The following is a 25,330-nucleotide window of genomic DNA, read 5'->3' on the forward strand; positions in this document are numbered from 1 at the left end:
GCAGAGACCCTGGCAGGCACCAAGGGAGGTGTGTTGGTACCCATAAGCACTCAGTTGGAGACCCCAGGACTGGGCCATATTGTCGAATGGGATTCGGGGGGGTGTTATGTACCTCCCCCAGGAGGTTTATCTCCTGGCTGCAGGGAGATGTTTGAGCTTTTCCTGCCCTTTGTGCCTTGCCATAGTTGGAGCCAGAGGGTGTGCATGGCTGTATGATCTCTTTCTTTGGAGTGGCTTTTGGGGATATTGGGGTAGAGGTCGGCGGCTGTCGTTGGTTTTCACTGATTGCCATGGTACCTGTCCCCACGCTTCTGAACTTGAGCCAGCTGTGAATCTCAGTAAAAGTAGATCAAATGTCACTTCCCCTCTCCTTCCACTGATACTACTTGTGGGGACGGGGCACCATTGAGAGAGCGAAGAGGAATCCTGCTTCCTCATCAGTGGTTCAGATCCCTTGCAACTACTCGGGAGCAACCTCTGTCCCAGGCCAACTCATGTGTTCAACATGCTGCCAGCGACTCTGGGCCTATGTGCTAGTCGAGCGTATCAAAGGCGCAAATCCCGTTTCTTTTCTTTTTAAGTGATTTGCAAATGAAATTATTTATACAGGTCATGCATAGGATGAGATATACACAAAGTATCCTCCCAAACACCATGTGTGGTGGTGTTTTTTACCAGTTTCATCTTGAATATATCCAAGATCAGCCTTCCCCAACCCGGTGCCCTCCAGATGGGCTGGACTGCAACTTTCATGGCCATTGGCCACGCTGGCTGGAGGTGATGGGGGCTGCAGTCCGATCCATGTGGAAGGCACAAGCGCTGTCCCAGAGCACACGTTTGAAACCTGCTTTAAATGATTCCTCTCCCTGTCACACTTCCCTCCACCTGCCCAGTGTCTGGGTGCTGCCAGTCCCATCATTGCTCTTCACTGAAGGTTGTGGTGCTCCTTTTAAGTCCAAGCAGGAGAAGGTCCGCAGCATGATTGCTTCACATGCCAGAAGTCCCCAGTTCAGTCCCTGGCATCTCCAGTTAAAAAGGACCGGGTAGCAGGGGGTGAGAAAGGGACTGATTGTCTGAGATTCTGAGGAGCCACTGCCAGTCCATCTAGGGCTAGACGGACAAACGGTCTGGCCCAGCGTCAGGCAGCTTTATACGTGCAAAGTGGTGAAAACCTTCGCGGTTGACCAAGAAATGGAACTGGACTTGAATGGCAAGTCCACGCTGGGGCTCTCAAGAAGACTGAGGCAGACGATGGCGGGGTGCAAGCAGAGAGCAGGTGGAGCTCAAGGGCACCTGTCCAGAGAGAGCACGCAAGCAGTCGAGAGAAGCCTCAGAAAAGATGTTTCCGTCTAGCTTGCTTCTTGTTCTAAACTGAAGGTGCCCATCTTTCCCCTTCACCTGCTCCAGTGACTTTGACTGTCTTGTTTTCCCCTCTCCCAGGGCTGGGGTTTGCTGGGGCCCCGGAACGAGCTCTTTGATGCTGCCAAGTACCGCATCCTTGCTGAGCAGCTGGGCTGCCCCGATGAGAGGTGGTACTCGGAGGGCAGGTGGCGCGCCAAGTCTGGCCCTTCTTTGGCTGACATCTCAACCTGCTGGAGGCGAATGGAGCCTGATGAGCCCATCCAGTCCCTGGAGCACAACCGGCCACTGAAACCCATCAGGAAGGAGGAGCTGGAGGAGGGGGAGCTGGAAGAAGGGGAACTGGAGGAGGGGGAGCTGGAAGAAGACACAATCGACGTTTCCGACTACCTCTCCATGACGCCTTCGGGGGCTTGCACCCCACCCAGGGACATGAGGTAGAGCCTTGGGTGCTGAAGGAGAATCCGCCACACGTGGTTGTTCATTTCCAGCAGGGTTCAGCAGGGTCTTGGTGCCGTTGTTCCTAGGAGGCTCCAGAGTCCAGAATGGTAGAGAGCAGCATCTGATGATGGCAAATCAGGAACACAACGTTTGAGTTGAGCCCTGGGGGTCGAGACCCCATCAATTCCCCAGGCTTTTATGTCGCTGCAGTTCATTGACCATTCACATGTTAGCTTCCTCTAGTCTGGAACGCAGCCCACTGGGGCCAGGGTAGCCGTGGGGTGCAAATGCAGGGGATCCAAGCAGGCTCTCTGCTTTCTGTAGTGCTGTGACCATGACCTCTTGCTGTGCGAATGCAGCCTCCACCTTGGGGTTGGCGTTCTCCCTAATCAGTTACAGCACACAGAGGGAGGAGCAGGATGTCAAGGGCCGTGTTCTAGAATGCCGTGGATGTTCCGTGAATCAGTGTGATGCAAACAGAGCAGCACAGAATAGCAGTGCCTTTGGGAGTGCGGGGTACCTGCCAAGGTGCCCTCTGGGTGATCGTCATTAGGCACCAGCCGTGCTGAAATGTGTGGCCCTGTACAGCTCTTTGTTAGGAATGTCAGCTTTCATTTTACTTTTGAAAGGACACAAGAAACAGAGGTCTAGCCCTGTTGGCTGCAGAGAGAATATTGAAAATCAAGAAGACCATGCAACTAGGGTAGGAGCAAGTGTGGCTGCTCGTGGTTAGGGAATGGGGCGCCTGGTTTCACCTGGTGTCCGGCCCCTCTTCATGGCCCTCCGCTCACATTCCTCGGCCTCCGTGTGTCTTGTTATCCACTGTTCGGAACCTGTCCTCAAAGTATTGTGAATTATATACGCACGCACGCACCCACCCACCCGAAACCAAAGCAAGCAGTGCTGCCTGTAATAAAACAGGAGAATCGGTTCTCTCATGCAGCTGTGCCCAAGTACTGCAGCTGTGTTCCAGGGGGTGGAGGTGGGTGTCATTCTGTGGACTCACACGCGCCAGCTGATGGAGGCAAAGCAGCAGCGCTTAAAAAGAGAAGATCGAGTGGTTACCTTTCCCTTCTCTCTCGTGCTCCAGGGATGGGGTCTCCATTGACATGACCGACGACAACACTGCCCTCCGTGCTCTGACCCAGTTTCCTCTGCCCAAAAACCTCCTGGCTCAGGTGATCCAGATTGCCACCTCCTCATCTACAGTCAAGGTGAGTTGCCCCAGGAATGGACCACTTCATCTCCTGAGGAGGGAGGCTGTTCTGAAAGCAGCCAAAGGGGTATGACTGAGCCTGCCGGCCCTGAGCAAGAGAGAAATGGACAATAGCTCTCCCAAGCTTGTAAGTGTCATGATTTGAAAACGGAGCTGCCAGAAGCAGAGAGCAGCTTTACAGTATCCAAAGGGGCTTGTAAGACAAAGGGCTCTAGGTGACTTAAGCCTGCCGCTCCCATCATCCCTCATCATTGGCTATGCTGGCTATTGCTGATGGGAGTTGTGGGCCAAAACTTCTGGAGGGCCACAAGTTGCCCACCGATGACTTGAGCACATGAGCCTCGCCTCACGCACTAAAGGGAAAACACACATCTGCAGGAGCACTCGCTGATCTGCCCCAGGGGAAATTCTTCAGACAGCCTCTCTCTCGCCTACTCGGTGTTTCTTCTCTGGAATAATCCTCTGGAAAGGGCCCGTTACTGCCTTTTGTCTCCCTATGCCAGGATGCCCATGCAGCAGCTGCCTATGCAGCAGCTGCCTTGCTGTATCTAGCACTTGCTAGGCCTTCAGACGAGCCTTACTCAACCTAAGGCCCTCCTGCTCTGCTGGCTGGGGGATTCTGGGAGTTGGAGGCCAACACATCTGGAGGGCCCCAGGTTGGGCAAGGCTGGTTTAGACGGGGCAGGTGGGCATGGTGCCTCCTCAACAGCAGTGCTGACTCCCTCGGTGCTGTTGTCCTCAATGCCTGTCTTCCCCCGTGTATTGGTTCACGGGCTGGGTGTTCCTGGCCACTACCGAATTGGGAGGGGAGCAGTGGTATGCACTGCAAGGCCCTCGTGCCGACTCTTCCCTTCCCTCCCCCTCCAGGAGTACATGCAGTTCCGAACGGTGGGCACCAAGACCAAGCTGTGCAAGCTGACGCTGCGCTGGCCCTGCCCCATGACCTTCGCTGCCAAGGGGCGTCGCAAGGTGGAGGCAGAGAACAAAGCAGCCGCTCTGGCCTGCCAGAAGCTGAAGGTGAGTCCCTGGCATGGGGAAAACGGTGCAAGAAGGAAGGTGCCGGGCACCAGTGCAACGCCGCTGTCATGCCAAACCCCCATACTCGGTGGACAGAGGCATGCTTTGTATCTTCAGGGCCCAGAGCTTCCTTTTCCAGCCTCTCCAGTTTATTTGTTACATTTTTATCCTGCCTTTCCTCCAAGAAGCCCAAGGAGGTGTACATGATCCTCCTCCTCTCCATTTTATCCTCACAACAACCCTGTGAGGTAGGTTAGGCAGAAAGTCTACCATTGAGCTTCATGGCCGAGTGTGAACTTGAACCCATGTCTCCCCAGTCCTAGTCCAGCACTCGAACAGACCATGTTCTCTAGTAGCTGAGTAGGGAACCACATCTGCCAGTCTCCCTCTGAAATTTTCCACAAGGATGTGCCCAAAGGAACTCACCGCGTATTAGAGGAATAGCAGTCAATAGAACAATTTAAAAGGGACAGAATTACAGATCCTGTCAATACCTAAATTGCATAATTTTTAAAAAAAACAATCCATACAACATTGGATAAAACAATACAAATGAACTGACCTGATCCAGCAGCTTAGGTTGGGGAAGGCTGGATTAGAACTGAACAAGAGAGAGAATAAAACCTAATGCAGAAATAAAAATACACTACATGCAAGGCCAAATCAGTCTTATTCCCCAAAGGCAGCATGGGGTTCTCTGCAATTAACATGCACAGATTAGTTGGCAACCTCTCCCTTGTGGCAGCTTTCCTTCCAGCTCTCACCTGGGTCCCCTTTCTCAGCCTGTCTCCTGGGGAGGTAAAGACTGACAGTCCTTCTCGAAGCCTGCAGACTCGCTGTCGGGCAATACTCTCGGCACCAAGCCCCCCTTCCAGCACTCCCTTTGAGGCCGTGGGCTCCATCAGGCTCCAAGACAATGCAGCAAGACAGGCAGAAATGGGCGGCCCCAGAACGGTAGTCTCCCCACAAGCACCTTTCCCCACCTTGGTATTGCTTCCTATGGGCTCCCCCACCTGTCCCTTCCCTGCCTGCCTGGGCTTTCTGTTTGCCCCTCCCAGCCTCACAGTGTCCTCGCTCCCTTCCAGAGCCTCGGCTTGGTGGACAAGAACAACAACCCCCTGAGCCATGCTATGTACAACATGACGTCCCTCCGGGAGCTGGGTGAGAACCAGAGGAAGCCCTGCCATATCAAAGTGCCCGAGGCCACGCTGCGCAAGATCGAGAACTACCTGAACCATGTAAGCCTTGGGAGTGGAGCTTGGATTCCAAACTGGAGCTAGCCAAGGCGAATATTTGCATGTGTGTAAACCCAGGATTCATGTATGAGTGGAACTGGGAGCGGCAGAACATGGCATTCCTTTTGCTACCAGCCTGCAGAAACAATTGAAGAAATCTTGCCTTGGCCAAAAGTCATCGCCTACTTATTGTTTGTGTGGTTCGTCCCCACATCATTGGCTGAGCTGCTGTGATGTCATGGAATGTTTGTAAACATTCTAACTGCTTGGGATGAATGTGATATTGGTGACGTTGACTAATAGCACAACTTCTGTGAGAGAAGTAAAAGGTCAGTTTGGAATCCACATTTTGGATGGGAGAAGAGCCGCAGGCCCTAGGGAGAGGAAGAGCTGTTGGGCTCTTGGAGAGACTAGGGAGCCTGTCTGTAGGCAAGGGAGCTTTGGAGCATTGTGGGGTGGGAAGACTCATGGGTCAGGGAGGCTCAGGCAGGTGGCCGGAGGAGGGTGGGTGATGGGAGTTTCACCTATTTGAATTTTGCCAGACAAGGGTTCAACTCCATGTGTCTAGTATCAAACCTGCCCTCCAAGCCTTCTCTTCCCCACTCAGAACTGCCTTTTAAGCTTTTGCAGCATTACTGGCTGCACCTTCTGCATTGCTTTATTAAATATCCTCCTCTCTGCAATAAGTTTGCCAGCTAGATGACAAATGTTCCCAAAGAATCAAGGCTAAGAGTGGGCAGCCCGAAGCCCACAAGTACGTTCACAGTTGATCCAGCTCCTCTGCTGGAAATGAGGTTTTGCTCTGATTTCTGTCTAGCATGCTAAACTTGAAAGGAGACTCCAGGCTAGCAAAAGTTATGCAGCAATCTGAGAACAAGGCAGCACAGCTCCAGCCCACGGCACCCAAGACTCTCCCCTGCCTCCCAGTTGGTATTGCAAATGTTAAATCTGCCCCCAGAGAACCCTGGGAACTACGAGGGTGCTTTCTCCCTGGCTGGGAGCCATGATGCTTAAACAGGTGTTTGTTTTTAGCATGGCTTCAGTGCATAACAGAGGCCTAACACTGAAGAGAAGCTCCGTGCTGACTTTCTCCTCCCTCTCAGTTCCCTGTGGACTCCCGGGAGTCCAGGCCGAGGCTGGCAGATGACATGATGAACCTGAGCAAGGAGACGGGGGCCATCAGCGACGCCATCACAGGCAAAACCTACATCCCCGTGTCGGAGTCGGAAGAAGTGCGCCTCAGCCAGAACCTCCTGGCCCTCTGGAAGCGGAGGGGCACCGCATGGCAGGAGAGCCACCCTCTGCCGGTGGACTCCCACAGGGAAGCAATCCTCTCGGCCGTGGAGCAGAACCCAGTGGTGGTGATAGCCGGGGACACGGGCTGTGGGAAGACCACCCGCATCCCCCAGTTGATACTGGAGCACTGCATCCTGGAAGGGCGGGGTGCCCAGTGCAACATGGTCATCACACAGCCGCGGCGGATCAGCGCCATCTCCGTGGCCCAGCGGGTGGCTCAGGAGCTGGGCCCCAACATGAGGAAGAACGTGGGCTACCAGGTGCGGCTGGAGAGCAAGCCGCCCACCCGGGGGGGAGCCCTGCTCTTCTGCACCGTGGGCATCCTGCTGCGGAAACTGCAGGGCAACCCCCGCCTGGAGGGGGTCAGCCACGTCGTGGTGGACGAGGTGCACGAGCGCGATGTCAACACCGACTTCCTGCTCATCCTGCTCAAGGGCGTCCAGAAGCAAAACCCCAACCTGCGGCTGGTGCTGATGAGCGCCACGGGGGACAACCAGCGCTTCTCACAGTACTTTGGGGATTGCCCAGTGGTCAAGGTGCCTGGGTTCATGTATCCGGTCAAGGAGTACTACCTAGAGGAGATCGTGGCCATGCTGGGGCGCCACAGGCACCGGCACTACGAGATCAAGGTGAGCAGAGAGTAGGAATCAATGGCACGTTATCCCAGTGGAGGGGTGCAAACAGTGGGGCCCCACAGGGAGCTGTATTGGGAGGCTTTTCAACATGTTCATAAATGATCTGGAGTTAGGAGTGAGCAGCAAAGTGGCCACATTTGCCAATGACATCAAATTATCTAGGGTGGTTAAAACAAAAATGGGATTGTGAGGCGCTCCAGAAGGATCTCTCCAATCTGGGAGAATGGGCATCCAAGTGGCAAATGCGGTTCAATGTAAGCAAGTGCAAAGGGATGCATGTTGGCACAAAAAATCCCAACTTCAGGTATAGCCTGATGGGATCTGAGCTAGCGGTGACCAACCGAGAAAGAAATCTGGCAGTTGTGGTGGACAGCTTGATGAAAATGCTGACCCAGTGTGCAGCCACTGTAAAAAAAAAATAAAAATAAAGGCAAACCCCAAGTTAGGCATAATTAGAAAAGGAATTGAGAATACAATGGCCACTGTAATACTGCCCTTATACCAAGCTATGGTGCGACCACACTTAGAATATGGTGTATAGTTCTGGTCACCACACCTAAAAACGATATTGTAGAGCTGGAAAAAGTGCAGAAAGGGGCAACTAAAATGATCAAGGGGCTGGAACATCTTTCCTCTGAGGGAAGTTTACAACAGCTGGGCTTGTTTGGCTTGGAAAATTGGATGGTAAGGGGAGACATGATAGAGGTCCACAAAATTATGCCTGGTGTGGAGAATGTGGATAGGGAGACTTTTTTCTCCCTCTCTCAAAATACTGGAACCTGGGGTCATCCCATGAGGTTGATTGGTGGGAGATTCAGGACGGATGAAAGGAAGGACTTCTTCACACAACACATAGTTAAGCTATGGAACTCGCTACCACAGGATGCAGTGATGGCCACCAATTTGGATGGTTTTTAAAGGGAGTTGGACAAATTCCTGGAGGAAAAGGCTGTCAGTGGCTCCTAGTCCTGATGGCTATGTGCTACCTCCAGTACCAGAGGCAGTGAGCCTACGTGCACCAGTTGCTGGGGAACGTGGGTGGGAGGATGCTGTTGTGCTCATGCCCTGTTTGTGAGTTCCCAGTCGACAGCTGGTTGGCCACTGTGTGAACAGACTGCTGGACTAGGTGGACCCTTGGTCTGATCCAGCAGGGCTCTTCTTCTGTTCTTATGAGCAGGCCCCAAGGCTGCTGGGGAGGTGGCAGTCAGTCTCTCTTTCTCCACAGTGCATTCAGGCCTTACTGTTCTTAGCTGTGTGATTAAGGAATTGTGCCATTGGTGATTTCCTTTAAGTTCTGTGGATGATGGGGAACTTCAAGAGGATGCTCGCTGCTGCCTAGTCGTAGTCCTAGGGTAGAGGGATCAGCAGATTGCCAGTGCCTGGTTCATATCCTTTCTGTGGGAGGGGCCATAGCTCCATCGCAGAGCCCCCGCTTTGCATGCAGGAGGTCCCAGGTTTGATCCCCAGCATCTCCAGGTAGGACTGGGAGGACTCCCGCCTGAAACCCAGGGGAACTGCTGCCAGTCAGTGTCAGCAGTACTGGGCTTGATGAACCAGTGGCCTGACTTGGTATAAGGCAGCCTCCTATGTTCCCAGCACAGTGCCAGTTGTCCTTTCAGTTGCAACAACACAGATTAATTTGGTTTCAGATGACAAGCAAGGGGATATAATAAGGCATTTTTGGCAGGTGGAGTATTGTTTCACTACCCCTTGCTACCTTCTCGGAGTAATCCTTCAGCAAAACTAGTTGCTGACCAGGGCCTGAACCCACAAATGGTAGCTCAGAGAAATAGGCATTGTAACAAAGCGCTCTCCATTGCATATATTGCTTGCGCAAGATCCACTGAAATGAATCTTATTTGGATAGCTAAAGTTTTTGCCTCCTGCCAGAAAGGAGAAATTGGAAGTCTGCATCAGCTTGAAAATTGTGGCAAAAATAATTTCTGTGATAACCTTAAAAATGGACATAAAATAATCTTCAGGCGTCATCAGAAATGTTTCCTTAAATTATTTTTCTGGTACAGCACAGAATACCCTGCACTCACGTGGACTCAAAGGGCAGTAGCCATCTTGACGCAGCTAGCTCCTGCTAAGCTGTCGCCAGATCTGTGTAGATGCTGTGATTCCACAGGAGCAAACCCACAGTGTGGTTTGTGGGGACAGAATCAGCTGCTGGAGCATCTCAGCTTTCATTTCAAAACAAAAGCAACCCCCCAAAACGTCTAGCCCTGCTGACCACAAAGGTGCCCCTGGAAGTGTGCTGGCAGTGCCTGTTGAAATCGGAGAATGAGGTTTCCACAACGGGGTGTGGGGCTTTGAAGACTATGCTCTGCTTGTGACTAGTTTCTCTAGAGTACATTGTGCAAAAGCACTCCGAAATAAATTATGCAGTTAAGAGAACTAAGCAAATAGGCTGCAGAATTTGGGTTTTCGCAGCACATTGTCTAGGTGTGGAATTCTCTCTCTTTCTTTTTAAGTATGGACCACACACAAGCTTGGCTGTAGTTAATCATAGGAGTCTCCCAAGGATATAAACAGAGCCCTGCTGGATGAGACCAAAGGCCTACCTATTCCAGCACCCTGCTTCCCACAGTGGCCAGCTGGATGCTCTCGTGTTCTGCTCCTGGGCATCCTGGATGCAACGGTCTTCGCTAGTCGTTCCTCCTCAGCATCATGGAAGTTCCATTTAGTAACCATGCCTAATAAGCCATTGATAGGCCCCTCTGAATTTGTTTAGTCCCCTTTTAAAGCCCTCTAATCACTTCCGATGGCAGCAAATCCCATAAGTTGACTATGTATTGTATATAGAGGTGCTTCCTTTGGCCTGTGCAGAATCTACGGCCTGTCTGTTAAATTGGGTGACCCTGAGCTCTAGCATTACAAGGGATGGAGAAAAGGGCCTGCCTGTCTGCTTCCTCCTCTCTGCTTTAGCTCTGATGCCTAGACTTCATGGCCACCTGTTGCCTTTGGCCTTGTCCTAATTTTGGAGTGAGAGGAAAGCATCTTGCCAGGGTCAGGTTGACCAAGGTAGAGCCTGTACCAGTGCTGTTTCTTGCTAGGCAATCTGCTGGCTGCTTCAGGCCTCCGGGGCCTCCCTAGCTGGCCTTCTGAGCCTCTGCCTCATCCTCTCCTCCTTTGGCTGCCATTGCCCCTGTGCCTGTTTCGACTGGACTTGGGGAAGTCCTGGCAGCTCCGTCTCGACTGCCATGTTTTCTTATGATACCTGGGTTATGGGTACTGTCAAGAGCAGCAGGGACCAAAGGGGCAGCTTGTGGCTCCTAGAGCAGTAGCCCACTTGACAGCTTTGTGAATGTAGCGCTGCTGCCTGCTGAGAGTTTCCTGAGATTCTTCTCTGCCTGGGTAGACCTGGCCTCCTGGAGTTCTTCTCCCAGGGCAAAAGGCACTTGCTCTGCAGGGCCCCAGGTTCCAGATGCTTACTCTTCTCTCTTTATCCCTCAGCAATCAGATGAGGAGTGTGTCCTTGACCTTGAGCTGATCACTGACCTTGTTCTTCAGATTGATGCCCACGGAGAATCAGGTAGGTGGTGGTGGCAGCTCTCGCCCTCGTCCATCTGTGCTGTTGAGCGGGGGTTGATTGATTTGCCAAAAGAGACCCAGTGCAGAGAGGCAAGTCCTGGGATGTGGCCATTCCCAGTTCAAAAATTCACTTAAGACAAAAGCTGGTCCGTATCAACCTAAAAACAAAGTTGGAGGGAGAGAATTACAGTGTACAGGGTCTGTAATTGCAACATCTAGCAATCACATGGAGTAGCATTCAAATAATAAACCTCCTAATAGACCTCGTTCTCAAAAATCTATAACAAAACAAGTCTTGAGGCTTCATCAGTGGCCTAGGAACATTAAACCGAATCTGTGAAGAAATAAAAAACAATTTGAAGTCAGCATTACCAAAATATGAAAAACACAAATTATTCAAAAGGCTTTAACTCTTATATGCAAAACTTTAAATGAAGGAGAACTAAACAATTCTCTTTAAATTATTTTAGTTCTTTGGACATCTGGTTTGATGTTCTTAGGCAACTGATAAATGTTTCTATATTGAAACTCATTCTGTTGCAGATTTTAAAGAACTAGTCCTACTAGGGTTTTTATTACTTGTGTGCTGTTATATGTTGTTACATTTTTTTAATTCAAGACCCTGTGCAGTGTAAAAATATTTTCCTTAACTTTGCTTTTAGATATAGGATTTCTGTTGAAAAATATTCTGTGTTTTGGGGGCAGGGGGCGGGTTGCATAAGTACCAATCCAAGCCAGAAAAAAGTGGAATATGAACAAAGCATAGAAGTTCAGTTGATCCGCTTTATCTGCAGAAGGGGCGGAATAATTGGCATAGTGCTTACAACTCTGGCCATAACCAGTGTAACCAAAGCCCTGTCATCCGCAGAGCATCAAGTGAAGGGAGTTAAGCGTGACTTTAAATCCCTTCTCCCTTACCTGCTGTTTGGAAGGTCAGGCACTCCTTGAGTCTGGAGCATTAGCCAGAGGCAGCTGAAAGATAATGTAACCACCTGGCCTTGGTCTGGCCTTAATCAGGCCTTGGTCTGGTCATTGTTTTGATGAAATGTGAGCACCATTTTTGGCAGAAAGGCAGGATATAATTTAAATAAATTAATAGAAGACACCCCACGCCTGCCACATCACGCTCCCTGGAGGATAGGTGGGGAGATAAATGTAATAATGAAGGTGTGACTTCTTTTCCTTGCTCATTGCAGGTGGAATCCTCTGTTTCCTCCCTGGCTGGCAGGAGATCAAAGGAGTGCAGCAGCGCCTCTTGGAGTCTCTTGGAACTCACAACAGCCGTTACCTTGTCTTACCAGGTGGAGAGGCCATTGATGCTGTCCCTGTCTGTGGGGCTTGTTGGCGGGGTGGGTTGGGGCGGGAATTGGCCAGCACTGGGAGAAGAACTGTAGTATTCAGCATTTACTACAGCCTCTCCCAACCTGGCGTACTGGTTGGGAATGATGGGAGTTGCAGTCCCAACACCTCTGGAGGGGGCCAGGTTGGGGAAGGCTTCCCTACTACTGCCAGGAAGTCCTAGAATGTAGTGATGTTCCTATGGAGAGGATGGGGACCAATGCTGACTGATGATCCTCTCCTCCTCCCTCTCACTCACCGCCCGCCCCCCAATTAGTTCATTCCAACATCCCGATGATGGACCAGCAAAGCATCTTCCCACGTCCCCCTCCTGGTGTGCGGAAGATTGTCCTGGCCACCAACATTGCTGAGACCTCCATCACCATCAATGATATCGTGCATGTTGTGGACAGCGGGACCCACAAGGAGGAGCGCTATGATCACAAGACCAAGGTCGGTTGGCTCCCGTTGATCTTCCCAGCCCCTCCACACCTCCAGGGCTTTAGAGTGGATCATAGAGCCCTTGCTGCCCTAACCCTTCATTCCCAGATGCATCTTTTTAAATTATTAGGCTTGGGGGAGCATATGAGATCTAAAGGGGCTGTGGTGGCTTAGTGGTTAAGACGCTGAACTGCAGACCAGAAGGTCGGCAGGACAGCAGTTCGAGACCCGAGTGCTGCATGACGGAGTGAGCTCCCGTCTTCAGTCCCAGCTTCTGCCAACCTAGCAGTTCGAAAGCAAGAAATTGCAAGTAGGTAAATAGGTACCGCCTCGGCGGGAAAGGTAACAGCGTTCCGTGCACCTCGGTGTTCAGTCATGCCGGCCACATGACCACGGAAGCGTCTTTGGACAGTGCTGGCTCTTCGGCTTAGAAATGGAGATGAGCACCACACCCTAGAGTCGGACACGACTGGTTGGGGTCACCTTTTTACCTTATGAGATCTAGCAAGAGTCGGGGGGTTCTTACAGATAAGGGGATTGGACACAATTCACCACCCACTTCTTGCTCTCCCAGTTGTCCTTCCTAAGTCATTGGGGCAACATTCAAATGCTGCAGTTCCCTTGGAATAGTTTCTCCAGTCGTCTGTTCTGTGAATGTTGGGTTGGGACTGCAGAGGGGCAGCAGCAGTACAGGACGTCCTGCCATTTGAGGCGGAGGGGCCAGGGGAGGTGTGCCTCTGTTGCCTCTCTCCTCAGTGCCTCGCATTACAGGGGTCATTTCTCAGAACAAGGCATCGTGGGCGAGGTGGCCCAAGAGGCGGCTTGGGCCACCTCACTTTTGACAGCACGACACAGGCGAGCTCCAGAGTCACTTTGCCCACAATGCCTTGCTCCAAGGAAGGACCCCTCACAGCGAGGCATTTGGGCCTGGTGGGCTGTCTGGAGAGCCATGCCAAGCTTGTCACTTTCTCTTTCGCCAGGTTTCATGCCTGGAGACTGTGTGGGTATCCAAGTCCAACGTCATCCAGCGGCGAGGGCGTGCCGGCCGCTGCCAGTCAGGCTTTGCCTACCATCTTTTCCCTCGCAGCCGCCTGGACAGGATGCCCACCTTCCAAGTGCCTGAAATCCTCCGCACCCCCCTGGAGAACCTGGTGGTTCAGGCCAAGATCCACATGCCAGAGAAAACGGTAGGTGGAGTCCTCCTACTAGGCCTGCTGGACTCCTCCTCATTGCTGGATAAGCAATACTGGCCTTTAGTAAATGGCACAAAAAAATCCCTGGCGTTGATCGGAATAGCTGCTCTGACCAGGGCGCAATGCCTTCTTAGAGTCAGTTGAAGCCAAAGGCTTTGTCCGGTTGCCAAAGCGCTCATTGCACTTGGGTAAAAATTGGGTGTCCATGGGCAAGAACGGTGGATATACTTCTGCCTGCCAGGTCCCAGCCTTCCTTTTTTCTTCTCATTCCCCACCACCTGGCCCTGGATGATACTAGTATTGTCAGAGGTATGCAAGTGTGACTGTAGGTTGGCCATCTCTCTCTCTCTCTCTCTCTCTCTCTCTCTCTCTCTCTGAAAAGGTTGGCCGCCTACAGGTTTTGTTAGCTGTGGACATAGACCCCAAACTAGATAGTTAATTCTGTTAGTGAGCTTTAAGGCTCTAATTAGAAGGCACTGCTAAGCCATCAGAAGGAAGGCTCAAAACCAGAACGGGAACCTCTGAGCCCTTTCCCTTCCCTTCCTTCCTCGTGGTGTGGGAGTAGAGTGCCCTTCCCCTGGGTTGATCTTCATGCAGTGTGTGGTTTCTGGTCACAGGCTGTGGAATTCCTCTCCAAAGCCCTGGATAGTCCAGACATCAAAGCGGTGGATGAAGCTGTGATCCTCTTGCAGGAGATTGGTGAGTCCCAGGGAGACCGACTCGGGAACGTGGCCTGGGCAGAGCAGCGCTGCTGTGTGTGTCCTGGCCACCAAGGGTGTGCTGCTAACGGGGAGAGCAGTGACCTTTCCACTCCTAGCCAGCTGCATCCAGCAGGCTCCTCCTCCCAAGCATGCCTTTGCTGACGCTGAGCCCCTTTTCAGGTGTGCTGGACCACAGGGAGGCCTTGACCACGCTGGGCAAGCGCCTGGCTCAGATCTCCACGGATCCCCGGCTGGCAAAGGCCATCGTGCTGGCTTCCATCTACCGCTGCATCCAGCCGCTCCTGGTCATTGTTTCCTGCCTCACCCGGGACCCGTTCAGCAGCAGCCTGCAGAACCGCACCGAAGTGGACAAGGTGAGGTGTGCTGGCAAGACAGATGCCGCTGAGGGAGGGAGAGAGAGGACCCCCTGTGCCTCTGAACAGCATTCCTTTTTCCTAGGCCAAGGCCATCCTGAGCCGAGAGAGCGGAAGCGACCACCTAGCGTTTGTGCGGGCCGTGGCAGGCTGGGAGGATGTGCTCCGGCGCAGGGACAGCCGCGCCCGTGACAGCTACCTGCAGGATTATCTCCTCTATGCCCCCAGCCTGCGCTTCATTAATGGTGAGCCTTTCCTGCCCCTTGCAGGAAGGAGTAGGGGGTGCCTAGCCTCTGCCATGGCCCAGAGAGCTTGCACCACAGTTCACAGCTCTGTTCCCGATGCGGAACCCTCCGCTCCAGTGAGTGCCTGATCGTGAAATGTCAAAGTGGGCGTGATTTTTTTAAAATTGGTTTTTAATTGATACTGTACTTGATTAAGGTCAGCCTTCCCCCAGCAGGTGCCTTCCAGATGTGTTGGATTGCAACTCCCATCATTCCCAGCCAACATGGCCAGATGGGAGTCACTGTCCAACACATCTGGAGAGCCAGGTTGAGGAAGGCTAACTTAAGCCAATACTGTCGCTTTAAATATAGAGCAGTCACTTGTGTTTTTTCCCCCCTCTCCCAAACCCATTCAGTTCTGTTAACTAAAACAATATTTCTGCAAGGTGACAGCTTTGAAGGTCAGTTCAGCCATTCTGCTAGCCCATCCAGTACGACTCTTGCAGCAGAAAGCCCTGTTGGAACTGCGTGGTTCATATGTCTGTGTTCTTTTCAATTCCCCTGCTAAAACTCAAGCACTTCGTTCCTTTTTTTTAAATGGATTTTTCAATGTTCCATGTGAGGAACAGCAATACTGATTATAGTGTGGGATTTTACTTTGTATATAATTTGGATAGCATTGAAGCTCTTTTCGACTTTTATTACTGTTTTTTCCTAAGACAATTCTGGGGTAGATTCAGTAGCATTGTTTGTGGTGTATTGATAATTGAAACAGCATTCAGAAACATTGTGTGGCCTTCCTCTTAAAGCCAGGGGTGTTGAACCTCTTTAAGCCCGAGGGCCAAATTCCATTTCAGAGAAACTCTTGGGGGCCGCATTCCAGTGCTGGGCTGGCTGAAAGCAAAAGGGGAGGGGCCAAAAAACACCAGCCTGTTGTACCTTAAAGCTCTTACTGCCACGTACTAAGCCTCAAGAGAGGCTTTCAACCTTTTAGAACTGGAAAAACTCCACAAAAGCTAGGAAAACCCCCAACGATCAGTGCTTGTGGGGAAGGGGGGTGCCCATCTGCAGCACCCCAGAGGGCTGGGTTTGGACCCTGAGCCTGAGGTTCTGCAACACTGCCTTAAAGGTTGGCTGGCAGGTAGAATCATTGTTTTGCTTTGTTTTAGGGAACACTCCGGGTGCTTCCCAATGGGATCCGTTTACCCAGCGTGTGCTCCTGCTTGCTGTCTGTCGACGGAAGCGGAGGGTCTTGGTCCTAGGGAAATTCCTCCTCCGGAGGGGGAGAATAGGGTCATTGCTCTACCTCCACAGTAGAGAGCTGTAGATGTGCAGGGTGGGAAATTCAATGTGTGCCTGCATGTGAAAGGAAGGAAACGGCAGTACCTGGATCCTTCTGGTTCACAGGACTGCCTTGCAAAGGGCCGTGTTGCCCCAGGCTGCCTCCTTGCTTTCCTGCCTGCCTGGCAGCTCCCTTCCCAATATGTCTCTGGCCACGGGAAAGACAAGAGGAGGCCCCAGCTGAATTGGTGCTGGGCACTTTCTCTCTCTCGCTTTAATGCTCAGCTCTGCCCCTGCAGGCCTCGTGAAGCAGTTCTCAGAAAACCTCTACGAGGCCTACCTGGTGCCCACCCCCTCAGACTGCCTCTTGCCCTCCTCTGTGTGCAACCAGTACAGTGAGGAAGAGGAGCTGGTGAAGGGCGTCCTCATGGCTGGGCTGTACCCCAATCTCATCCAGGTAAGAGGGCTGCCTCCCTCGGGTAGCGGGGTGTCTCTTGTGGACGTGTCCTGGCAAAGCCACTCCTGTTGCCATGGGCTTTGCAGCAGGCAGATGCAGCATGAGTCTCTCTCATGGCTTCTGCCTGCTCCCAAGGCCAGTGCAGTATTGGGGGTGGGGGGTGGGGGTGTCTACAGATCGGGGAGGGTTTTTCTCAGAGTGCCTCCTCTCCATCTCCGGAATCGGGGAGGGAAGTTTCTCTTCTCGCGCTAAGCAGAGGTCCTCTTCCATTGTGAGTGGACTGATGGAGGTAATGTGCGAGCCAGATAGAGGCACGCCAGATTTCCTGGGGCCATCCGTGAGGCTCCAGTGCTCTCCCCTGTATGCAGACCTGCATATTGGGTGCTGTGGGAAAACATTTTCTTTTGGTACAAAATATGTGCAGCCTTGTTCTTTGGTTCAGGGACTCCCCATTCAGCCCTGCACCACCAGTCTCCCCTCAAGGGAAGGTTTCTCTTCCAGACTTTCTGTTAATCATCCCCCCGCCCCTCAGGTACGGCAAGGCAAAGTGACCAGGCAGGGCAAGTTCAAACCCAACAGCTACACCTACCGGACCAAGGCTGGGACCGTCCTCCTGCACAAGTCGACAATCAACAGGTGAGGGGGCTTGGCCCCAGCATGTTCTTGGGAGGAGCAGGAGGGATGGGAGTGGTGGGTCAGGCGTGAGACCGGCCCTTCCTTTTTCCCCTGCAGGGAGGCATCAAAGCTGTACAGCCGCTGGCTGACGTACTTCATGGCAGTCAAGTCCAACGGGGGGGTGTTTGTGCGCGACTCCTCGCAGGTGCACCCTCTGGCCGTGCTGCTCATGACGGACACGGACATCCACGTGCGTGGTGAGTGCGATGCCCCCCCAGCTGCCCCCCCAGCTTGTTCTTCAGGGCCAGCTGCACTCTTGACCTACCAACGCTGAACTAGTTGTGGGCCTTACGTGCCCCAAGACCCTCCTCTTCCCCAGTGTCCTGGCAGGATCTTTAATGTCAACCAGGAGTGCTTTCTTAGCCACCCCATCTTTCAGCTTTGGGAAGCTGAAGCCGGGCTGGCAGGCCAGCCAGCAGGCAGGCAGAGAGGCCGTCTCAGAAAGCCCCCCAGGCCTAGCAGTCTCTTCGTCCTGAGGGTCCCCAGAGCTCACACCTCCTTCCATGTGCGTGTCAGTCTGTATCCATGGCTCCCCCACTCCATTGGCAAGAAGTCCACACTGCATGCAGCATGGCCCTCCTGCTCGTGAGTTGTGTTACAAGTAGCCCACATGAGCCTCTCTTCCCAAGGTAGTGTGAGGCCCTCTGATCTCAGGAGACATTTGTTAGCCAGGGCTAGCAAACATTTGGATTAGTGTGGTATGCAGGGGCGGGGGGGTATTTTACCAGGGCTGTAAGATTTCATTGACAGGTGAGGAATACACACATCCCAAGCCAAGTTTTGCTTCTGTGCTGTGTGGAAGGAAGGGGTCTCCTCTCCTCACCATGCAGACACTGAAGCCAAGTGACCTGGACCTGGAGAAACAGATGGTCCTCCGTGTCCAGATCGCACCATTTCTGTGCTGGCAGCGAGGAAGGAAGGCTGCAGTGCAGTGAGCGAGCTCCTCTTCACTGCTGCTCTTGCACTTCCTGAAGGGAGGGGCTTCAGGGAGGGGGAGGGGCCTGGTGGGCCATATGGGGAGGGGCCTGGTGGACCTTATCCAGCCCCTGGGCCAGGGGGTCCCCACTGTTGATTTAATTGATAGATGAAGAAACTCTTCAGTTGGTTGATCAATGGGGCTGAATGTTAAGGTCATGCTTGTTTTGTTTGTGGTGTGTGTGTAGCTTAATTCTGTCTTAATTCTGGTGTGTGAACTCTAAACTATAACAGGGAAAATAATAACCTGTGTAACTGTGAATGGCAACTTTTGTTAAATTATAAACCATTTTACAATTCAACATCTCCAAAAAAGCAAAAGAAACAAACCCTAAATTGAGGTTTGATGAGCAGATTTATTTAAATGTAACGGAGGAATTATTTGCCTTTTAATCAGTTAATTATTTGATCAGTTGAAAACAAGCTTGTGGGGTTTTTTTCCAAAGAAGCTGCCAGCCTCAGGCCAATATGCCTGTGGTGTCTTATCAGGGCAGGGGTGCAGAACCTCTTGCGACCCGAGGGCCAAGTTCCTTTTCAGGAACGAGGTACTTTTGGTGGGAGACAAGAGGAGGTTGGGGAATGTTGACCTGGTGTTGAATGGGGCACAGCTATCCTTGAAAGAGCAGGTCCGCAGCTTAGGGGTCATCTTAGACTCCCAGCTGTCCATGGAGGCTCAGGTGTTAGCTGTGAGCCGGACAGCACTGTACCAACTCCATCTGATATGGCGGCTGCTCCCCTGCCTTCCCAACCATCTGCTCCCATCGGTAGTACATGCCCTGGTCTCCTCTCGTTTAGACTACTGTAATGCGCTCTACGTGGGGTTACCCTTGAAGACGGTTCGGAAGCTGTAGCTGGTACAGAACATGGCGGCTCGCCTGATTAAAGGCAGCCCCCGCGAGATCACATCACTCCAGTGCTGAAGGAGCTGCACTGGTTACCAGTTTTCCGGGCCAAATTCAAGGTGTTGGTTTTGACCTTTAAAACCCTGTATGGTTCCGGCCCAGCCTATCTCAAGGAGCGCCTCCAGCGACGCCAGATAGGCCGCTCAACAAGATCAGCCTCGGATGGCCTTCTCTCTGTCCCATCAGCCAGGACAGCTAGGCTGGTGAGGACGAGGGAGAGGGCCTTCTCTGTGGTGGCCCCCACTCTGTGGAACTCCCTCCCTAGGGAACTCCGTCATGCCCCCTCTTTAATGAGCTTCCTCCACACATTAAAAACATGGTTGTTCAGGAAGGCAATTTGGGGTTGGTTAGGGTAATTTTAGAAATGTGGTGTTCTTAATGTTGAATTTTATTGTTTTGAACTGTTTTTAATATTGTACATCACCCAGAGTGGCTGGGTGACCAGCCAGATGGGTGATTAATACATTTAATAAATAAATAAATAAAATTCAGAGAGGCTGTTGGGGGCCGCATTCCAGTGGTAGGAGGGTCCAAAAGCAAAGGAGGCCAGACCCCAAATCCTAGCCTGCTTTAGCTTAAAGCCTTACAGGAGGCATTTCAACCTTTGGAATATGGGGGTGGGGACTGCTGAAAACTGCGAAAGCACCAAATGATCTGTGGCTGGGTGTATTGTCCCAGCCGTGGGCTTTGAACTCTTAGATTAGAGGTGCCAAGATAGTGATTAATCAGATCCATAGGTTTACTACAAGGAGACTTTATTTGGTAACTTATAGCACACAGGTGTACCCAATGGTTGGATCAGACAGCTTCTCTGAACCCAGAGCCATGGGCTACAATGGGTTTTATACCATACATGTTAGCAATAAGGCAGCACAGCCGCAGCAAGCACGGCCTAGCGTTCATTCTCAGCATAAACTAACAGCACTTGGTTCTCAGCACAGCCACCTGCAGCTCAGCATAAACAAACTTTGCTTCCCAGGCAGGTAAGACTCAGGCTCATTAGTACGGAATGCACTTGGACCCACTGCTATCAGCCCTTCGACTCATCTTCACATGCTCAGAGGCTTACTAGCAAGGAAATGGCACCCATAATGAACTTAAGCAAGGCATTATGGATCTCTAGGCCCCTCTAACACTGCAGGTGACTTGGTTACGCTCCTGGGGCCAATACATTAGGCAAAATGGGTGGGCCTTTCTGGGGGCCCCCGAGGGCCAGACTTGATCCTCGGAGCTGAAGTTTTACTCCCCGATATTATGCTGCAGAATCTAAGGGTTGTTTAGTTGTGGGAAGGCAATTTAGGCTACATGAGTCATTGAGGAAATAGAGGGAGATGTCAAAGTCTCCCTCACTTGACCTTATCCAGAGCAAGGCCACTGTCCCATGGGAGGCAGTGTTCTGTCTCCTGACACCAGCCAGGCAGCAGCTGCCATCAGGGTCACAGGCAGGGCAAAATGGCAGCACATTCTTCTTGTTACTCATCTCCTGCCTGATACAGTGGCAGAGATGCAGTCTCTGGGTGTGAAGGTTGTGCTTCTGGCTCTTACAGCCTGTAGCTGTGTTGCCACCAGTTCCTGGGCTAATGTCTCTAATGTCTAACACAACAACCAGATCTTGGGTGTTTGCCACCAAAATAATCAGCCCAGGTAATTTATTTATTTATTTTTATTTATTTATTTCATTTCTATACCGCCCAATAGCCGAAGCTCTCTGGGCGGTTCACAAAAATTAAAACCAAACAACACACAATAAAACAATTTAAAATATATAGAACATTAAAACCACAATATAACAATACAACCACAATAAAACCTAGCAGCAGTACAGGAGTTTAAAATACAGATTTAAAACAGCAAAGATAAAAATTTAGAAAGCTAAAATGCCTGGGAAAATAAAAAGGTCTTCACCTGGCGCCGAAAGGAATACAATGTAGGCGCCAGGCGAACCTCACTAGGGAGCTCATTCCAGAGCCGGGGTGCCACAGCAGAAAAAGCCCTCCTCCTAGTAGCCACCCGCCTCACTTCCTTTGGCAGGGGCTCACGGAGAAGGGCCGCTGATGATGATCTTAAGGTCCGGGCAGGCACATATGGGAGGAGGCGATCCTTCAGGTAACCTGGCCCCAAGCCGTTAAGGGCTTTGAATGTTAACACCAGCACTTTGAATCGGGCCCGGAAATGGACTGGCAGCCAGTGCAGCTGGAAAAGTACTGTCGTAATATGAGCTCGCAGGCCAGTCCCTGTTAACAATCTTGCTGCCCTATTTTGGATCAGCTGAAGTTTCCGGACCGTTTTCAAAGGCAGCCCCACGTATAACGCATTGCAGTAATCCAGACGAGAAGTTATCAGAGCATGGACAACTGTAGCTAGGCTATCTCTGTCCAGATAAGGGCGTAGTTGGTATACCAGCCTAAGCTGATAAAAAGTGCTCCGTGCCACTGAGTTCACCTGTGCCTCAAGTGACAGTTCTAGATCCAAGAGCACCCCCAAACTACGAACCTGATCCTTTAGGGGGAGTGCAACCCCCTCCAGAACAGGTTGAATATCACCTAGCCGGGCAGACAAACCACCCACTAACAGTACCTCCGTCTTGTCTGGATTGAGTTTCAATTTGTTAGCCCTCATCCAGTCCATTACCGTGACCAGGCACTGGTTCAGAACAGCCACTGCCTCACCTGGTTTTGATGAGAAAGAGAGGTAGAGCTGGGTGTCATCCGCATATTGATGGCACCTCAGCCCACACCTCCGGATAACCTCCCCCAGCGGTTTCATGTAGATGTTAAACAGCATGGGGGATAAAATAGAGCCCTGTGGAACCCCATGGCACAATTGCCATGGCACAGAGCAATAATCCCCCAGCACCACCTTCTGGAATCGGCCATCCAAGTAGGAGCGGAACCACTGTAGTGCAGTGCCTCCAACTCCCAACCCAGACAACCTATCCAGAAGGATACCATGGTCGATGGTATCGAAAGCCGCTGAGAGGTCCAGGAGAATCAACAGGGTCGCACTCCCCCTGTCCCTCTCCCGGCAGAGGTCATCCCACAGGGCGACCAAGGCAGTTTCCGTTCCAAAACCAGGCCTGAAGCCCGATTGAAATGGATCTAGATAATCCGTTTCATTCAAGAGTGCCTGCAGCTGTCCTACAACCACCCGCTCAAGCACCTTGCCCAGGAAGGGGATGTTGGCCACTGGCCTATAATTGTTAGCATCCTCTGGGTCCAGGTTAGGCTTTTTCAGGAGTGGTCTAATTACTGCCTCTTTTAAAGCAGCAGGCACCACTCCCTCTCTCAAGGAGGAATTTACAACCTCCTGGACCCAGCCGGACAACCCCTCCTTGTTTGATTTAATAAGCCATGAAGGGCAAGGGTCAAGCACACAAGTGGTCGATCGGACTTGGCCAAGCACCTTGTCCGCATCCTCAGGCCTCAGTAACTGAAACTCATCCAATAAAACTGGACCAGACGGTGCTCTGAACGCCTCTACCAATGGAACTGCATTAATGGTGGTGTCCAATTCATGACGAATCTGAGCGACTTTATCCTCAAAGTGCCGCGCAAACTTGTCACAGCGTGCTACCGAGGGTTCCACCGTCTCTCTCCCTGGCCCAGAATGTAACAGGCCGCGAACCACTCGGAAAAGCTTCGCTGGACGACACTGAGAAGATGCAATGCTGGTGGAAAAGAACTGCCTCTTTGCCACCCTCACCGCCACAGAGTAGGCTCGATAGTGGGCTCTTACCTGTGTTCGGTCAGACTCAGCACAAGTTTTCCTCCACCTGCGTTCTAGCCGTCTCCCCTCTTGCTTCATTGCCCTCAGCTCAGGCGTATACCAAGGAGCTGGCTGGGCTCTGCTTGGGCGCGATCGTGTCAACCGCCCGAGTCATCTCTGCATTCCACAGAGCGACCTGGGCTTCGACAGGAGCACCAGCCATACCAGCGGGAAAATCCCCCAGAGCCCTCTGGAATCCATCGGAATCCATTAATCTCCGGAGGCGGACCATTTTAATAGGTCCCCCACCCTTGCAGAGGGGGAAGGCTGCCAGAAGTCTAAACCTCAGCGGGAAGTGATCTGACCATGACAAAGGGACAGATGTTAATTCCTCCACTTTCAGATCACCATCCACCTGCCCAGTGTGTCGTGTGTCGTGTGTCCTTTTATATGCGTTGGGCCGATGACATGTTGGGACAGCCCCATGGTTGTCATGGCGGCCATGAAGTCCTGAGCCGCCCCGGATACAGCGGCCTCAGCATGGAAGTTGAGATCCCCCAGGACCATCATCCTGGGGGTCCTCAACACCAAGTCCGAGACCACCTCTGTCAGCTCAGGCAGGGAGTCTGATGGGCAGCGGGGTGGGCGGTACACCAACAGAATCCCTAATCTGTCCCGGGTACCCAACACAAGGTACAGACACTCAAGTTCTGCACTCGAATGAGCAGGAAGCCTGGAGAGGGAGATTGAACTCCTATAGACCACGGCAACCCCCCCTCCCTGACCCTCAAGTCGGTGTTGGTGCTGCACCGAGTACCCAGGAGGGCACAGCTGGGAGAGAGTGACCCCTCCCAGTTCCCCCACCCAGGTCTCAGTAATACATGCCAGGTCAGCCCCCTCATCCACAATCAAATCATGGATGAGGGAGGTCTTATTTTGGGCCGACCTGGCATTCAGCAGCAGCACCACCAGACCCTAGGGCAGACTGGTAAGGCTGCCAGGAACCGTCAGGTTGGGGGAAGAACCAGAAGAGGGGACAGCTGTAAGGTGTCTAGCCCCTCTTCTCCTCAGCTGGCCTGTTAATCCCCCAAGGTAAATGGGCACTCAGTGGTGCAGACCACTGTGAGACAGTTTTTTAAGTCTTTGGACAGGAGAGTGGGCAAAAGATTGATCAGGAGTTGGCAGAAGATCGATCTCCAGATTTTTTTGGACTTCAACTCCCAGAAGCCCCTGCCAGCGTGGCCAATGGTCAGGAATGCTGGGAGCTGAAGTCCAAAGCTCCTGGAGATCTCCTTTCTGCCCACGCCTATTCTAGACCACCTGGCCTCTGACTTGAGTCTATAGGGAGGGCTGTAGATGACTTAGTTCTCAAGAACTCCACCTTCCCCCTGCTTCCTGGAGCAGGAGACTGGCCCGGGGTCTTCCTGGAACTCGCCTCTGAGCGTCTCATTCTTTCCCCCCAAGATGATGGCTGGCGAGCAACCGTCTCCCTCGTTGACAGCGACCTCCTGGTGCTGGAGGGGGACTCGTACACCATCCGGCTCCTGCGTGACTTCCGTGTGGCCCTGTCCCGGATGGTGGAGACGTGCCTTTGCTACGAGATGGCGGCCATTCCTGGAGACCTTCACCAGCAGCACAGCCAGCTCCTGGACATCCTAGTGGACCTCCTCAAAGGGCCTCCAGGCAGCTTTGGAGCCTAGAGCTGGCGGCAGCCCAGCACTTGGACATGGGGACTTGTAATTTGTACAAAGATGTTGACAAAATGTTTATTTAAATAAAGTTCTATTTATCCCTTGTGACATCAACACTCTCTCTATCCCAGAAGATTCCCAGGGTCTGCCCTCCCGTTGCTGGGTTGGCTTGCGGCAGTTTGGGAGGAAGCCCAAACTCCTGCCTGCTAGCAGAGGTGAACAACGAGGGTTGCACACGTTGCGGCCCCCGAACAGTGTGATGGATGCTGCCCCTTCGCTCCCCGTGCATGCGTGCCCTGCCCCCACAGGGTCCAGGTGCAAGGATGGATTTCTCGCCACCCACGTGGAGACAAGGAGGCTGTTGTCCCACCGCGGGGTGTTCCATCCAAATGGATCTCCAGCTTTGAAGATGCGAGCGAGCGCACAAGCAGTCCAAGAGCGCACAAGAGTGCAGGAATGAATGCTGCACTTGGAGGGGGAAACCCACACGGTCTCCTTGCCTGCCAGCGGATGAGAGTTACTGTGAGGTTCCGGCAGTGGGATGGAGCATTCGGGAGACTTGCATCATGCACTTTATCACAATAAAAATCCCATTCAGTTCTAGTTAAGTGAATCCTGGTGCAGATGTAGCCCAGTT

At 52.2% G+C, this 25,330-nt stretch overlaps 1 protein-coding gene across 2 annotated transcripts in view; it reads left to right on the plus strand.

Annotated features, from left to right (window-relative positions):
- DHX30 (DExH-box helicase 30) overlaps window positions 1–24,805 on the plus strand; it is a 41,312-nt gene extending 16,507 nt beyond the window's left edge. For both annotated transcript variants that reach the window (XM_084859620.1, XM_084859619.1), the window contains 16 exons: window positions 1,441–1,796; window positions 2,891–3,014; window positions 3,884–4,033; window positions 5,119–5,271; window positions 6,372–7,193; window positions 10,659–10,737; window positions 11,933–12,037; window positions 12,352–12,527; window positions 13,496–13,702; window positions 14,326–14,407; window positions 14,590–14,783; window positions 14,869–15,028; window positions 16,588–16,745; window positions 17,278–17,381; window positions 17,478–17,617; window positions 24,467–24,805. In XM_084859620.1, coding sequence (XP_084715746.1) covers window positions 1,441–1,796; window positions 2,891–3,014; window positions 3,884–4,033; window positions 5,119–5,271; window positions 6,372–7,193; window positions 10,659–10,737; window positions 11,933–12,037; window positions 12,352–12,527; window positions 13,496–13,702; window positions 14,326–14,407; window positions 14,590–14,783; window positions 14,869–15,028; window positions 16,588–16,745; window positions 17,278–17,381; window positions 17,478–17,617; window positions 24,467–24,702 — 3,246 coding nt within the window. In that variant the 3' untranslated portion in view covers window positions 24,703–24,805. The remainder of the gene's footprint in view (window positions 1–1,440; window positions 1,797–2,890; window positions 3,015–3,883; window positions 4,034–5,118; window positions 5,272–6,371; window positions 7,194–10,658; window positions 10,738–11,932; window positions 12,038–12,351; window positions 12,528–13,495; window positions 13,703–14,325; window positions 14,408–14,589; window positions 14,784–14,868; window positions 15,029–16,587; window positions 16,746–17,277; window positions 17,382–17,477; window positions 17,618–24,466) is intronic.
- Window positions 24,806–25,330: the final 525 nt, after the last annotated feature.

This window comes from Heloderma suspectum, chromosome 5, assembly GCF_057233095.1.
Source record: "Heloderma suspectum isolate Gila_16-S chromosome 5, 16-S_ref, whole genome shotgun sequence".
Lineage (NCBI taxonomy): Eukaryota > Metazoa > Chordata > Lepidosauria > Squamata > Helodermatidae > Heloderma > Heloderma suspectum.